The sequence below is a fragment of the Alosa alosa genome, chromosome 11 (genome assembly GCF_017589495.1).
Source record: "Alosa alosa isolate M-15738 ecotype Scorff River chromosome 11, AALO_Geno_1.1, whole genome shotgun sequence".
NCBI lineage: Eukaryota > Metazoa > Chordata > Actinopteri > Clupeiformes > Clupeidae > Alosa > Alosa alosa.
This window is the reverse complement of record NC_063199.1, coordinates 24896403-24914141: the sequence shown is the minus strand read 5'-3', so window position 1 is coordinate 24914141 and position 17739 is coordinate 24896403. Positions and strand designations below refer to the sequence as shown.

At 44.9% G+C, this 17739-nt stretch overlaps 2 protein-coding genes across 4 annotated transcripts in view; both read left to right on the top strand.

Moving 5' to 3' along the window:
* Positions 1–1073, top strand: part of tspan9a (tetraspanin 9a) — a 220100-nt gene extending 219027 nt beyond the window's left edge. For all 3 annotated transcript variants that reach the window (XM_048256848.1, XM_048256846.1, XM_048256845.1), the window contains one exon: positions 942–1073. In XM_048256848.1, coding sequence (XP_048112805.1) covers positions 942–1013 — 72 coding nt within the window. In that variant the 3' untranslated portion in view covers positions 1014–1073. The remainder of the gene's footprint in view (positions 1–941) is intronic.
* Positions 1074–12498: 11425 nt separating this feature from the next.
* tspan33b (tetraspanin 33b) overlaps positions 12499–17739 on the top strand; it is a 16081-nt gene continuing 10840 nt past the window's right edge. Inside the window, exons 1-3 of the mRNA XM_048258049.1 lie at positions 12499–12600; positions 16642–16699; positions 17151–17278. Of these exons, the coding sequence (XP_048114006.1) occupies positions 12499–12600; positions 16642–16699; positions 17151–17278 (288 nt within the window). The remainder of the gene's footprint in view (positions 12601–16641; positions 16700–17150; positions 17279–17739) is intronic.

Below are 17739 nucleotides of genomic sequence, written 5' to 3'. Positions count from 1 at the left end.
GGATGTGTCCCCACCAAAGCTGAGACCAAACCTACGCCCTTGCCAGACACACACACACACACATTTACAAACACACACACACAGACAGATTAGTTAAGTCAGGTGGGCTGACACTTGACAAATGAGGTTTGAAGTCCCACTAACAGCTTAATGTCCCCCACTGCTCAGACCCTCAGTCTGTCAAAGGGGAGTAAGAGTCTTAACTAGAGTGTGTATGCAATGCACACGCAGACACACACACACACACACGCACACAAGCGCGCATGCACACACACACACATACACATACACACACACACACACAACACACACACACACACATATGCACGCACGCACGCACGCACACACACAAACACACGTGCGCGCGCACACACACCCCGCCACCCCCTGCGGCCCCATTGCCTCAATGCTCAGACGTCTGTCTCCCAGCTCCTCTGGAGGAGGTGATAGAGGCGAGTGAGCGGGGAGGAGAGGAGAGGAGGCGCATAACTTTGCTTGATGTCATTTTCTGTGAGTTGTGGCGTAATGGAAACTTCAAAGCAGGGCGGCCTATTTACAGCCCGTCGGAGGCTCCTCCTCGCCGACAGACACCCCGCATGCATCACCCTGAGAGTGAGAGATGCAAATAGAGAGAGAGAGAGGGAGAAGAGAGAGAGAGAGGGAGAGAGCCGGAGGAAGGAGAGAGAGGAGGTGGGGAGGAGGATGTGCAGGAAGGCAGGAGAGGGTGGAGGAATGGAAAGATCTGCAGTAGAAAATGAGGCCAATTTTCCTGCTCTTAGATCAGGCTGAGAGTGAAATGTTGTTTGAAAACATCTTTCAGGTTGTCAATGCTGGTTCTGAGTGTCTGAGCTGACATGTTGCACTAACACAAACACCAACAACAAGAATGTAGCACACACAAAGCTCTTACTCACTCTGTGATGTCACTTCCTGTCTTACAGCTCCTGGGCATGGCTTTCTCCATGACGCTGTTCCACCAGATCCATCGGACTGGGAAGAAGTATGAAGCCTAACGGCATCGACACCCTCCACATCCAACCAGCCCTCCATCCCTTTAACCCCCACCCACCCACCCTGGCCACCACCACAATCCCCCCCACACACACACACACACACACACACACACACACACACACACACACACACACACACATATATACATACACACACACACACACACACACACACACACACACACAATCCTGGGATGGCCTCCGGAGGGCCGTGTTTCTGCCCCTTCGTCTGCCCTGTTCTCTTTAGGGTCCTGTGGCCCCATCAGTCTCATACAAACATGCCCCCACCACCACCACCACCACCATCACTCCACAGGACCCCCCTTCACCACCACCACCACCAACAACAACAACCCCCCGCCCCCACCCTGCACCCGCTCCTCCTTTCACTTCAGTACTCGTTTGCCAAAGAGAGACACAGAACGATGCAGGAGAGTGCCGAGGAGCACTGGCGTCTGCCAGCCGGGGGCACGAGGCAGGCTGCTGCCGCGCGTTTTTCTAAAGGATCCACACTGTTTCAGTTTTCTCTCTCTCCTCACCCTATCTTTTCCTCCTTCGGCTTGGACTAACTAACTGTTTGCAGAAAGAGGGACAAAAACAAAATGAGAAACAAAACACATACAAACAATTTTTTTTTTTTTTTTTTTTTCTGGAACTGGGACAGCTTCATTGCTTTACTAACACAGATTTACAGAGACAACTCGTACAGAAATACATGTACAAACACTACTCCCTTCAGTCCCGCCATTTCTGTAAGGCAAAGGAAAGACATTTCTAAAAGAAGAGAAAGAATGAATGAAAGAAAGAGAACAGAAGCAAACTGTTGTTGTTCTTGGCCCCTCTGCCAGTCATGGATGTGTATGTAAGTGTAGCTAAATGTTAGCAGCCGCCCCCTGTGTACATGAGTGAAGAGCCCCGACCTTTAGCATGCTCTAGTTTTCTACTCCATGTTAAAAGACATTCATTTGCTTTGTTTTTGTTTTGGTTTGTTTTGATATGTTTCAGCTCAGAACAAATGTTGTATCCTCCCATACCCCCTAATGTATGTGTTTTTTATTACACCTTGTTTGGCTTTGTGCACCAGTGGAGGAGGTGGGTTTGCAGTGTCAGTAGTGCGGGGTGTAGTGGCCCTGGGGTTAGTTCTGGTCTGGTCCAGATTGCGTTCCAGATCCGCCATCTTGGGGTTGAGGGGTGGGGGTAGTGCAGAGTGGTCTGGGAAAGTGAAGAGAATGAGTGTTAATTGTGTGGGTGGGTTGAGAATGCGTATTTGTGTGTGTGTGTGTGTGTGTGTGTGTGTGTGTGTTTCTGTGCTTATGAGGAGCCCAGATGAGCGAGAGGAGAGACATCGAGAGGAGATCTCTGCAAACAGAGACGAAATTTGACAGGAGGGTCCCCCTTTAGTAACACACACACACACACACACACACACACACACGCTATTCCAACCTCTTCAAATCGCCAAAACAAGCAAAACATCCCCTAGGAGCCAAACTCCACTCCCAGGAGGGTTGGACTCTAAGGCATGAAGCAGTCTGCTCTTGCTCACAAGCAGGTGTCACACCTCATTCTGCCACCACCCCAGCCCATGCCCCCCCCCCCACCACCCACTCTGCCACCTCACCCCATGCCCCCCCTCCCCACACCCACACCCACCCTGCCACCCCACCCCATGCCCATCCCCATCCCCATCCCCAGGTCTCACCTGACCAGTTTAATCAGTGCCTGTCAGTGACTCGTTGGGGCGGGATGGGATTCTTCGGTTGGGAGCAGACTTATCTTCATTTCCTCACATCTTTCACTTTGCGCTCCTTTGATTATTTTTCTTCTTTTTTTCCCTCTCCTCCTATCACGCGGAACCTGGGTTATCATTTTTTTTTGTCGCGCACAGATAAAGCAGTCACACCTTCAGACGGGGCTGAGCAGCAGTCTCGTCTGTTGCCGTCGACGGTGGCAGCGGTGTCGGGCGACACGTTGTCTGCTTCAGTGACGGGGCCGGCTTTTGAGAATCAGATCAAAGCTGCCGTCATTTGATAAGAGCGCCGAAGGAAACGCGAACGATCAAGCGTCCACTTAATCTCACCAATTCACCGTCACACACACACACACACACACACACACACCGCTTTGATTACACACTCATATGCGCGTGCACCCCTACACATTCCCTTGCCGTCACACAGATTAGTAGTTGCTAGCTCATCATAGCCACTGCTTTATTGGACTTGTGGGATGGCTTAATTGCTAATTGCTCATCATCCACAGTGATAGCTTCAGAATGAAATTAGCCTGCACTCTGTTTGCAGTAGGCTACTATGGTGGGATGAGTTTGCATTTTTATTTCGAAAAATGGGACCAGGATGAGGCTCAGCTCTTGACTTCACAGAAGAGAAGTGGAGAATGGTGTGATAAAGAGAGAGAGAGAGATCGAGAGAGAGAGAGAGAGGCGTCGCAACTCTGACGTGGTGCTGCTATAAGATATGTTGCTGAAGTAAAAAGAAAATGGAAGTAGGAAGTTGGCTTACTCAAACACATCATCTTGCTCAAACACAACCCCCTCTCATGTACACACACAGACACACACACAGACATAAATGAAATGCAAAAATACATGGAAATGCATACCATGAACGTACACATACCATCTCATGTTGGAGTCTAAAACCTAGAGGAAGCACACTAACAGACAGTGCTGCTGTTTCCTCTACTCATACAACTACTACAGCCTTGAGCTTTACAACATTCAGCTCTCTCTCTCTCACACACACACACACACACACACACACACACACACACACACACACACTAATGATCTTCAGGATACATGTGCAAACTGCCAATCATGCCATGGGTCATCATCCTAAGGTTCCAGTGAGTCCTCCGTCATTTGTTTGATGGTTTGCTTGTGTTTGGGGTGAAATGGGTGTTTAGAGTGGAGTGCTGTGACGCATAACAACCCCAAACACACATCCTACGTGACTGCATTTGATGAGGAGTTTATTTTCATTGGTGTTGATTTGTCACCCCTAACAATGGCATGAAGTGGAACAGATGGAGAGGGGAACTGGGCCGGCTCCATGCACTCGCGTAGCAGATGCTCGATCCTCCACCACTTGTTATTGGCGCATGAGGTTTTCTGACCCGAGTGGCGTCAGGTAGCGCACTTCAACATCTGAGCCGCTGCAGAATTGCTGACAGTGTGCCGAGAAAAAGACGCGGCTCGATGTTCAGGAGTTAAACACCACTAATTGGATAGATCGTTCCTCTACTCAGAGATGAGCTCTCACACTCATCTGCAGGGCTAAGAAAAACAGAAATAAACGGGTATCCAATTGGAAAACAAATAACTGGCAAAGATGACAAGGATAATGTAGATGATATCCATTGGGATCCTTACCACTGGGAGGATTAGGCTACCTATGTAATGGCATTGCAATTCTACCCCATTTCCAGCTCCTAAAGACACCCACCCCAATCCCTCAAGAGAAGAAAACCACCTCCACTGGTTGACATATTTTGTTTTGTATTGAATCAATGCTGTCTAGAATCATTTTAACGGTGCAGGAAAACGCAAAGAAAAATGCAAATTGCCTGTCACTTTAACACAAGTGTTACATTATGTTACTTCTTTTGTTTATGGAATTTGTTTTTGTAAATTGGTTGTTATTGTTGTTTGTTTGTTATGTTTTGTTTGTTTTTGTTTTCTTGTCTGTTTTTATACATCATACATTTTCTTTCCATGTTTAACTGTGCAGCTTTTTTTTCAGCTTTGTCTCGGTGCGGCTCCAGACCGCCGTTAGGGACTCCAGCGTTCGTTAGCATTAGCTGATGTGTTAACTGTACTCTATGGGGAGAAATGCTACCCATCTACAGTGTACTGCCATGTGTGATCCACTACCACTGCTAAAGAGATATGAACTCATCTCAGAGTCAGACCTTCAAAACTCATCACAGGAACAACCGACGGAGAAGGAGACACAATCTCTGAGCTTGGTGCCGGTTGTCTCAGAGAAGTGGGCCACACTGGTCAGTCGTGAGTCGTGAGGCTTTCCTTCGGCACTCCTGTCCTCTCCTGAGGAACCAGTGGTCACACACACACACACACACACACACACACACACACACAGACACACGTACAGACAAAAGAGATGGTCCAGCTGTCCTGTGCTGCAGATGCAGAAAGCAGTGAAGGGTTGTGAAGATGCCAGCATTCTACTCAGTTCCTTAGGAAAAACTAAATCTAGTTTAACATACAGGACACAGATTTTTTGTACCCACTTTTGTTCAGTCATTAAATGCTTATTTCATATTTTTTTTGTTTTATTTTGTTTCTTTTTCGTATTGTTATTGGTAATGTTGATTTTGTAAAACAGTGTAAAGTTCAGTACATGTACATGTTGGTCTATGTTAGTACTGTATTTTCATTTTTAATTCACACGCTTGCCGATTGGTGAAGAAAGTGTCTGAATTTGGTACGATTACCCCCCCCCCCCCCCGCCAACATACATACACACACACACATACACATCATTCATTATTATTATTACATTATTCTCCAATTTTACAAAAATGCCTACTTTTATATGTACCTTCTCTCCCCCTCTTTCTTTGTGCCAGAGACACACCACTGGCTCTTCTGTTCATCACAAAGATGGAATAGTTAACATGCCTTGTTTATTGGTCTCCTGTGACTTGCGTGTGTTTTCATACTCATACTTTGAATCCCCCCATCCTTCAACACCCTGTGGAGTGTGTCGCGTTGTGGATACGTCGGCACCCCACTGGTTGGTATATTTGATAGCACAATGTTGCTATCGATGTAGCGAAAGCTCGATTTATCTCAAATCTTGTCGACCTAAACTTGTCCTGTGGAGGTTTTTGTTTTTTATTTGATTTTATTTTCATTTTTGGGCTACATGTAAAAGCACTCGGTATCTACAATAGTGGTGCACCAAATCTCATTCTTTCAAATTCTACTATTTTTTAAATAAATAAAGGTAAACGTGTGTTGCTAAATCCCATGAGAACCTGTGCATGTTGTCTGTTTATTGAGTATTTTCTCAGAGCTAACCTGAACCCGTATAATTTGACAGGAAGTGTCTGGTTTTGGTGTGTGTGTGTGTGTTTGTGTGAGAGAGAGTGGGTGGGTTGTCATTGTTGTTGCAGTCATCATTAAACACAGTGACTGATGGAAGGAGCTGTCTGAAAAGCGCTCGTGTTTGAGAGTGGTATTCCAGGAAGGAGAGTTCGGGACTTCCACTGCCACCTGAGTACTGAATTTACATGTCAGGCTCGAGTGCCTTTGGTGCCCTTCATAGATATGCCTTGCAGTTGAATTGGACAGCCACCCTCCAACATGCACCCGCATCAATTAGGCTGTGATTAGGCTGCTAGTATTTATGAGAACGGGATTGGATTTTGATCAGACACAGTATTTTTAAACCAGCCAATTAAATCAACACTATCCAACAAATTGCCACTTTTCTGGGGTATGGTTTCAATGAAAGTACTTGGTATCATCTTCAAATTAATTCAAATGGGATATGTATGGTCAAGTGAAGGACAAACAAAGTACACCTACCATTTCCACTAGCTAGCAGTAGACGTGTTGGTAAGTCTTTTCCAGCTCCAATGGGGCTGTTCAGGGACGGATCATGGCTTGTGCCAAGTGTGCACGTGCACAGGGGCCCTCAGCCAATGGGGGCCCTCGGATTTAAAAAAAAAATTGCCATGAATTTAGGCTAGATTATGCCCGGTGCTTCTGTCTGTTAATTTGGCGCACAACTGAATGGTGTTATGGAACCCGTGGACCGAAGAAAAATAAGCTAAATGTTTTCCTGATCAATAAGAAATTCTTAATTCATAAAATATAGAGGCATAACATTAGGTGGAAGTGGTAGGCTATGAGTGCTCATTCAATGTATATGCGTGTTTGCGAAAGTGAAACTGACCCACTCGTGGGTAGGTGAATGAAGTGGATTCCTAGCCTAGAAATCTAGATTTACCCTAGCGGCAGCAAATTAATTTGCTCAGCCTGTACGTCTAGTATCAAACCATAGGGATTTCTATTGGCTAACACCGTGGATGTTATTCAATCACAGCGCTCTATTTTGTTAGAGAGTCTTAAGGTGGGCTTAACAGGATAACAACAGTCCTGTGACGGTGAACAACAAAGAAGATGGCTATGGCGAACGAAGAGCGGTTGTTTGAATCGGCGTTGGCGTCAACTTTGGAGAAGTTGGACTTGTGCTTTTCTTTGAAAGTTGAGCAACACAATGCACTTAAGTCATTCCTTTCGAAGAAGGATGTATTTGCCGCTTTTGCCGAATCGATACAGATATGGTCGTAGCACTGGCCTATTACATGCCTAGGCAGTTTGAAAGACAATTCTCTGCCCGCCCCTTGGATTAAGCGAGGTGAATGGTTCGATGCCAGACTATACATTTCAATGATATAGGATGGCCCGCCAGGCTAGTGGATTCCTGCAATGTTCATGAAAACAGCATAGCGATTGGATAGCCTAATAAATCGCGACTTGTTGTAGGCATAACAGTAGCTTATATCGTAGCAAATAGCCTATGGCGATGCCGATGACTCGTCTCGCTGGAGTGAGCGCATAATGTGGGCTGTTGCGCAAAGAAATTAATTAGGGAGATGATCTGCATCTCCATTTACCAAACGCTATAGTTTTGCTAACATCTCCACTGTTAACGTGAAATATGTCTCCATGCAAGCTAATGTCAAGCAGCAGTGAAGTGAAAACCTTATCATGCAGGTAGCCAATGTTCACGTCACCTGAGTCAGACAGAAAAAGGGCCCTCCTTGCTCTGTTAAAGTTTGTATGCCCCTTCCAAACTGCGTTAAAAGGGTATATTTAACAGCCAGAATTTCGAAATTTTCCCGGGGGAGACACCCCCCAACCCCCCGTAATATGATCAGCACCACCTCACAAAATACTATCAACGTCCCTGCTACCGGTGAAAACTGTGTTCGGTCCGTTTAGTGAAAAATTTTGCTGTAGACTGTTTGGACAGCAAAGGGAGATTACAGCCTAATAACTAGAAATGCAATTCCAAGGAATTACCAGTGAATGAAAATGCTAAAGTTGTGATGTAAAATATCATGTATCATAGTTAAAATAGATAATACAGAGATGGTTACTACGGTGATGCTAGGATAGACATGGTGGCTGCATAGCTTAATAAAAGTTGATAGTTTAAAAGTAGACTGTTTAAAAGCTGAATGTAGATAATTTAAAAGTTGTTGATAGACAGCTGTTTAATAGATAGTTTAAAAGAATGTAGAAATAGTTTAAAAGTTGTTGACAGACTGGAAGTTTAATGAATGTGTATAGGTAGATATTTGACGGTAATTTGATGAAAGTTGGAATGGCTCTATAGTTTGCTAGCAGTTATGCTAAGATTTTTTTAACTATGCTAACCATGTTACTTAGCTAATGTTTTATAGCAGTGCTAGCAATGCTAACTATGTTAACCATGCTACTTAGTTAACTTAGCTAAAATGTTCTAGCAGTTTTGCTAAACATGCTAACTATGTTAGCAATGCTAACATGCTAACTATGTTAACCATGTGATTTAGCTAACCTAGCTAATCATTTTTAGTAGTTATGCTAATAGCATGCTAACAATGCTAACATGCTAACTATATTAACCATGTGACTTAGCTAATCTAGCTAATCATTTTAGTAGTTATGCTAACTATGCTAACTAGCATGCTAACAATGTTAACATGCTAACTATGCTAACCATGTGATTTAGCTAACCTAGCTAATCATTTTTAGTAGTTATGATAACTAGCATGCTAACAATGCTAACATGCTAACCATGCTAACCATATTACTTAGCTAACTTAGCTAATCATTTTTAGCAGTTTTGCTAAAAATGCTAACTAGCATGCTAACAATGTTAACATGCTAACTATACTAACCATGTTACTTAGCTAACTTAGCTAATCATTTTTAGCAGTTTTGCTAAAAATGTTAACAATGCTAGCAATGCTAACATGCTAACTATGCTAACTAGCTACAGTGGGTAGGAGTCATAGTTGATGACAAGTAACAGTTACAATGGCTGAACAGTTAAAAAGTTCAGTAGTTTAAAGGGTTAAATTGTTTAACAGTGAAATGTTGTAGTGAGGACTTTTATTTTGAAACAGTTTTTGGCAGAGGAAGCAGTTGAACAGGATGTGTAGTCTTAATAGGGCCAGTTTGTATGCTTAAAGCCTGAGACTGGCAGTTGATCCAGGTGGCCTGAACACCTGCTATAGGATTCTAATTGCTTAACGGCCGTGTTATGATGTCTGTCGGCAATGTTAAGTCTATGGGGGATTTTAAAACGTTTTTTCTTTAATAGTTTAAAAGTATAAAAGTTTCAAAGTTGAAAAGACATAGCAGCTTAGTCCGTTTGAATACCTCGTTACAAAGTTTGAATGAAGTTTCTAAGTTGAACTGTTCAAGAGAAATAGCGTACGGAAAAAGTGGTAAGCGGAATAATAATAAGAAGTTGTTGCCTAGGAAGAACAGTACAGTGCATTGTAATAAAACAGTACTGTAATAAAAACAGCTGCTGGAATTCATTTCTGTGTGGGCCTGAGTTATAATATATGACATAATGTACTACTACACACAATTTTCATTGTGTGAAATTGTGCACCAGCCTGCACAGCGACAGCAAAGGGGAGGATAGTCCTTGTGGTGGAGGGGCTTTTTTGATATTGTGCACAGGGGCCCATATTTGTTTCATCTGTCCCTGGGGCTGTTGGTTTTGCTTGCAAGGGTACTGCTGCATGTTTTTGATGTTGGGAGCTCACCAGTGTCTAAAATCTCCAAAACATGTCTTACAGTGATAACTTGGGTACAAAGGTAAGTGTTGTTGGATTAATACATCTTTAATGTGTTACTGAATGTTTGCTGCTCCAAACCGAAGTCTGCCAAGATTTCAGGCTTAAAGTTCTGAGTATGTTAACCTGGATTTCTCTCCCACACAAAGGTTTGTCTCAAAGAGATTTGTGTGTGTGTGTGTGTGGTATGAGAATGAGAGAGAGAGAGAGAGCTTGTGTGTATCAGACAAAGATGCTAGGACCCCCATGAGGTCCACAGTAGCGTTTTTTTAATCATGTTTCTCAAGGGTTTCAAACACTTGTTTTTGTTTTCTGTCTGGGGCTTCATCCACTTTATTATGCAATACCAACAACCTCTCCCAGTCTTGTACATGTGTGGTGAAGTGTGTAAATTTGTAAATACATTTCCCTACACAGTGCTGCAGCACAACAGTTTTCTTTTTTTTTGTGTGTAATTTCTCCGAGAAGCAACCATGCACAAACAAATGATAACCAGTCTTTTCAAACATTGTGTTCTGTTGTTTCCTCCACAGTAAATCAAAGCCTAGTAAACACGAACAGCAACCTGGCGCTATAAAGAACATCAGTAAGTTGTAATAAAAAATGGATTAATTCCACTAATGCATCCTGAGCCAGTGCTTGGAGTTCTGCGGTGGCAACGGGCCTAAGAAAACACCCTCGCGCAAACAGCCGCTTGTATCGATCCAACATGGCAACATGGCTGTTCTACAAACACGAGGCGTGCGCCCGGCAGAAAGCCTGACATTCAGCCTTGGAGAGAAGAGCAGGTCCCCAGAGAGAGATAACTCACAAACTGTGTGTGTGTGTGTGTGTGTGAAGGGAGGAGGGTCACTGGTCAAGAGGAGAATGTAGGAAGAAGAAACGAAGCAGAGAAAAGAATCTTGACATAGGTAAGAAGAGGAGGACATGGTGATAGTGATATATACACAAGTACAGACTGACAGATTGGTAGAGATATAGAAGTGATGGATCAATCAATTAATAAGTAGACCTGTCAATCAACAGATTGGTTGTGAATCTAGGGACACAAAAAAGAGGAATATCATTGCTATTATTTCTACTGACAGAGAGTGTGCGAGAGAGAGAGAGAGAGAGAGAAAAAGAGAGAGAGTGAGTGTCAAGGATAGCATTGAGAGACTTACAATGCTTGCTTGTTGCTTACTTGAAATCCCTCAAATCTTTTGGCAATACAGATGTGTAAATTTGTCATTCAATTCACAAGGCTTACTCGTACCAAATTTAAATTGGACAGTGGGAGAAGACATGATTGTTTAGATTGACCGGAGGATAAAGACTGGACAGAGGAGAGAAAGAGGAAGAGTTGACGTTCCAAACTATATAGATGACACTATATAGTCCTTGTCTTGTGGTAGATGCAGGCAGGCCGACCACCTGTGGCCCCGGTCACTCTGGAAATCAGAGAGCAGCACCAGGTCATGAGAGAACCAATCTGACTCCGCCAGCCATTTCCCTAGTGGACTCGCCGGAAGGCTTTCAGCTGTACAGCCTCTAAGTGTGTGTGTTGCTGTGCTACTGTGTGTGTGTGTGTGTGTGTGTGTGTGTGTGTGTGTGTGTGTGTGTGTGTGTGTGTGTGTGTGTGTGTGTGTCTGGCAGTGGGAGGATAGAGTGATATGAGAGAAGATGGAAGAAAGCAGAATTGCTGCAAGAAAAACAACATACAGTATATGAAGAGGTCAGGAAAGAGAGCTCTGTAAAACTGCAGGCACACTCGAGGTCGTGACTTGTCTTTCCCAGGCATTTGTATTTGCGTGTACACACTAGTCCGTCCTGTTTTGCTTTTTTTCTTTTCCAGATTTCTGAGTGTACTGCTTTCATCCAGTTTGTTCGAAATCCCCAGAGCTTTTCAGTGATCTCAATCTCATCTCTTTTTTTCCTTCTCCTTTTCCCTTGATCTGTTTCTGCTGTGGGGTGGTGCTGTGGGGTGGTGCTGTGGGGTGGGTGGGTGGGTGGGTGGATGGCAGCAGCAGCAGCAGCGCACTGAACAGAGCAACCAGCCCAGACGGCCCTCTCAGACCCAGCCAAAGCCAGGGGGCTTTACCGCACTCTTTCAACCCAGACAGAGAGATTGCAGGCAGGCCGACAACACACACAAACACAAACACACACACACACACACACACCTACTTCACTTCCTGGGTGTCATACTCAGGGGACGTCGGAGTGGTAACGTGACCCTTGCGTGTAACGCCTGAGCTGTATGGGTCTACAGATTGGGTGGGAGAGTGGGGCAAGGATTGTGGTGGTGTGTGTGTGTGTGTGTGTGTGTGTGTGGGGGGAAGGGGTCGGGTCGGGTCGGGTCAATGCGCATGTCAGCTGTTATGTTAGGCAGCAAACGAATGCACACCACATAAGCACGCTGTATGTACACACACAGACACACAGACACACACACACACATACACACACACACCACACATATACACTGAGAGCAGCTGAATCACACGCCCACAGACTGGCCTGAGTGCAGTGTGCCTGGGGCGGTGTATCGCTGTGTGAGAGAGAGTGAGAGTGTGTTATTTTTGCCCAGCGCCGCTGGACACTTTCACATTTGGTGGGTTTTCTGGGCCCCGTCGAGTCGAGCGTAACGATGGACCGCGACCTGAGTCTGAGCCTGAACCGGGCCGAGACCTTCTCCTTCATCAACCCCTGGATCCGCTACTTCCTCTTCTTCTTCAGCTTCCTGTTCTGGGTGAGTGGCAGAGGGTGTGGGTGTGTGTGTGTGTGTGTGTGTGTGTGTGAGAGGGTCAGAAACCCTTCGTCTGACCGCACACAAACGCCACGGGCGTCATCGAGGGCCTGAGAGAGACACAGAGAGACAGAGGAGATTATGATGAAGACTCTTAGAAAGATGAAAGAAAGACATGATAGGTGTTTCCTGATGTTTCTTAGACAAACAATGTTGTTTGTGTGTGTGTGTGTGTGTGTGTGTGTGTGTGTGTGTGTGTGTGTGTGTGTGTGTGTGTGAGAGAGAGAGAGAAGACGAGAGGAAATGTGTGTCAAGGAAAAGGGCTAGAGAAATAAATAGATTTAGATGTTTTACAGACTCCCCCATGAATAAAACATTTATATTATAGGGGGGCTGTAATTTGGAAAGCTTTTGTCACACAGCTACAAATCCCATGCTCGTATTGTTACGGCCCATTGTTAGGCTGTTTTTCTATTCCGATCAGCACTTAATCAATAGGACGACTGCTGGGCTGCTCCACATTTACATATTGTTGCAATATGCGGGAAGCCGCTGTGGCAGCCACGGCTCAGGGATGAGCTGCCCAACTGGGCCAGATATTCTGACGTTTGTTTTGTTCACACTGATTCATGGGATCATTCGAAGCTGCTTTAGCCCAGACCCAGAGCTATAAATTCTCATCCTTATTCTAAACAGATATACACTGCACACACACACACACACACACATTCCATGTGCACACATTATGTCAGAGAGGCAATGTTAGACAAAACTGTCATAGTTCAATGTAATGGCATATACAAGTCCGTGTGTGTGTGTGTGTACATAAGATGCCACTAATGAGAACATCCCGATGAATATATGTGCATGGAGTGCCCCATTGTGTGTGTGTGTGTGTGTGTGCGCTGACATTTTGGATGACACACAGTCATGTTGATGCTGTACAGATGCAGGGCCCAGTGTGCCTCGACCACGTGTCCCAGCTAGGCCCCACTGCGCTGGGTTTGTTTACCACTCCGTCCCCCACTCTGTTCCGGCCGGCTGGGGCTAATCCAGCAGGCTTTTGTTAGAGAGGCTTCGGCCCGTGGCCTCTCTATAGCCCTCGCAATCCTACTGGAGCCAAGGTCAGATGACCAAAACGCTAGAGAACACACACACACATACACACAGTATTGAGTACACACACTCACAAATATCCACACCCATCACAGCCACACACAACCACACACACACACACACACACACACACACACACACAAAACACAAACACAAACACACAAAAGCAACACAGCATCACGTGGTCTCATTATTGCTGCCTGAGTCCTGAGGAATGACATCATTTCTGCCCCACTGCCGGCCAGCGGATCGGCTAACCGCCATGCTCAACGACTTCCTGCCGTGCTCAACAACTTCCTGCCGTGCTCAACGTGTGTGTGTGTGTGTGTGTGTGTGTGGCTGTGATGGGTGTGGATATTTGTGAGTGTGTGTACTCAATACTGTGTGTGTGTGTGTGTGTGTGTGTGACTTCCTGCCGTGCTCAACGACTTCCTGCGCGTCTGTGTGTGTGCACGTCGCCACACTGCTCTTCATTCCAGGGCCTTCCTCCTCCCACACCGCATCTGAATGCAGCAGGCAGCTGCAGGGAGCTGTCACCCAGGCTGTCAGCTAGGCTCACAAACACATGAGCACACACACAAACAAACACAAATCCATACACACACACACACACACACCTCTGGCCCAAGGCTGTCATTTCTAGGTGGAATTACTTTTAATGGATCCATGACATCATGACTGGCCACTTGCTGATATATATATATATATATATAGTATAGTATATATACTTTTTTGATCCCGTGAGGGAAATTTGGTCTCTGCATTTAACCCAATCCGTGAATTAGTGAAACACACACAGCACACAGTGAACACACAGTGAGGTGAAGCACACACTAATCCCAGCACAGTGAGCTGCCTGCAACCACAGCGGTGCTTGGGGAGAAGTGAGGGGTTAGGTGCCTTGCTCAAGGGCACTTCAACCGTGGCCCACTGGTCGGGGCTCAAACCGGCAACCCTCCGGTTACAAGTCCAGAGTGCTAACCAGTGGGCCACGGCTGCCCCGATGACCTCTAGGGCTCTAATGACTTCTGAAAAAGTTCACCCTGAAAGTTCTCCTTCAGTGGTCAGTGACGAGAACATTGGCAACGTCTGGTATTCATTCAGGTGGAGCCGTTTCATTTTCTTATCTCAGTCAAGGAAATTAGATGGTCTCAGCTGAATAAGCTTGAGATCCAATGTTATTGGTTTATAGTAAATAAACAGGAGTTTCTGTTTTTCTGTGTGAAAGATAAGTGAGTTTTAATGACAGGTAAACACAGTCCCCAAAGAGGACATGCAAAGAGGATTTAAAAGATGTCAATGACAGAAAATGGACCGTTGAGATTGAAACGTTTTATGAATGTAGATCCCTGGCAGGGTGATTCTTAGCACATGGGCCTTTAGGACATGGTCCTATGCTGTATTGCTGTATTGCTCTTAGTCACTTTGGATAAAAGTGTCTGCTAAATGAATGAATGAATGAATGAATGAATGAATGAATGTATGTACCACACAGTATAGATGTAAAGATGTCGTATAGACAATACAATATAGAAGTAAAGATTTTGTATAGACAGTGTAGATTTTGTGTAGGATGTTTCAGAGATCCATAATTTCAAGCAACTCCCAGAGGTGGCATGCCCTGCAAACTACCTAGAGAATACAGAGAGCCTATTAGAAGTGTTCCTATGTTCAGAGCTCAAATAGCGGTGCTGGTGGTTAGAGGGAAAAGCTGCTAACTGCCACGGCTGCAGCAGGGAAATGAAAGATTTGGAGGGAGCAATTGAGGTGTGGTAGAATCACAGTTCGAATTCTGGTTTCAGCCGGAGCCAGCCAATCACCTTTTCAACAGTAATCATCAGCTGAGTGGGTCTACAGCCTCATCACTGTCGATGTGAATATGGCAAGTTACCGGTCATTTATGAGTGGTAGTAGCAGAGGCATTCATGTCAAACTGCCTGGTACCAAATGATTTTCAGAGAATTTGAACTATCAATTGTGCTTTTACTATCGGTAACTTAGCTTAGGTTGCCAAGCCTCTTTAAACTCAACAATCCTTCATGTCCTTGACATGACAGTTGGATATATTGACAAAAGGAATGATCAACTCTTAATCTTTATAATTCTGTTCTGTTCTATTTTAGCTTTTCATGTTCCATGTTTTCAAAAAAGTAAGATATAAAGACATAGCAATTTTTAGGGCAAAAAAAAACACTTTGTTCCATGGAAGACATTAAAAGACATAATAAAAATGGAAGACTGAACTGTCCTTGCTCAAGGTCACTCACACTCATCATGTGAGTCCTTAAAAAGTTTCAAACTTCACTTTCCAGGTCACCTGGAGTACACTGACATGTAGTGGGCTTGTTCTCCACTGTTTGTGAGTCAGAATGAAGAATTGTTTGTTGGTGCGCACATCCAAGGCAGGTGCTGGACAAAAAGAGCTAGGCTACCAAATGGAAAAACTTGCTCCCATCAGGATTTTTTATGAAAGTGGTAAAAGTCATTCAAAAATCCTGATGGGAGCAAGTGTGCGGACATTCCACCCCTTTTTCCATTTTGTAAGTCAGAATGAAGCCCATTCAAATACCAACTCAAGTAGACAGCATCATAGCAGACACCTTGAATTGAGTCTGTTGGGTGTCACTGCCTACTTAGTGTCCATTAATGTCACCCAGCTCACCTCTCATTTCACGCTGCCGCTGAGTGTACTGTGTGTATGTGTGTGTGTGTCACTGAGGACCTGAAGCCTACAGTAAATAAGTCATATCTCACGCTAGCGCAGACGATGGAGTTCTAATGTGCTCTGGCATGCTATCGCGCTGTGGCATTTTATTGCTATATTCTCTAATGAGAATAGAGAGCCATATGTCAAAAGGAAGCCTTCTTGACTGTCCTCTCGGTGTGCTCATGGCTAACATCGATACTGTTCTTGTGTTTTTATTGCAGGTGTTCTCCCTGTTGATTGTCGCCATAGGCGTCTATGCAAAAGTGCAGAAGGCAACAGGTGAATTTAATAACATTCCCTTTGGTTTCAAGCTGAGCTTTTTGCACATTCACATGAAGTGGTTATCAACCTTAAGCCTCAATAGTCTCAATTTTTAAAAGACATGTGATGTCCTTGTTGCATTGATGGGTTGCATTGATTGATCTCCCTTGGCTGTTCAAAAGGGTTTTTTTTACATGGTTCATACTGTGTGGATGAGACAGTGAAAATAGAAATGTGTGAATAAGTGTGTGGAATATGAGTGTGTGAATAAGTGTGTATGAATAAGTGTGTGTGAATAGCAGTGTGTGAATAAGTGTGTGTGAATAGCAGTGTGTGAATGAGTGTGTGAATATGTTTCCCTTAAGAGTGTGCATAAGGAGACATCTCTGCTCTCTAACCCCACTGAATTCGGCTGCTCTGCATCGTTGAACTTATCTTGATTTTATCCTATTTTTCTCACTCATCACAGACACGGTGCGGGACACGTTCCTCATCGACCCGGCCATCATCCTGATCGTAGTGGGGGTGGTCATGTTCTTCATCACGTTCTGTGGCTGCATCGGAGCGCTACGCGAGAACATTCGCCTCTTGAAGATCGTAAGGCTCTCAGCCGTTTCTTTAGCAACAATGGGAGAACCTTCTATTCCTCCTCCCATCCACTCCTCTTCTCTTCCTATCTTTCTATCCTCCCATCTTTCTATCCTCCTCTCCTCGTATCCTCCCATCAACTCTCTTCCTCTGCATCACCTCCACTAACCTCTGCATTCTTCTGCCACTGCCTCTCCTCCACTCTCACCTCGTGCATCTTCTTCCCTCTCTCTCTCCTTCCTCCTTTCCCTCCGCTTCTCCTCTCTATCCTCCCCTCACCCCCAGACTTCCCCTCCTTTCACCCCACAGTCTCCTCCTGCCATGCCCCCCCCCCCCACACACACACACACATAGACACAGACAGACAGACACACACACACATGCTTATCAGTCTCTTTTTCATCTTTCATCTCTCTCTCTCTCCTTTGTTCTCTACCTCCTCTGACCCCCTGTCTGTCCTCTCTGTGCTC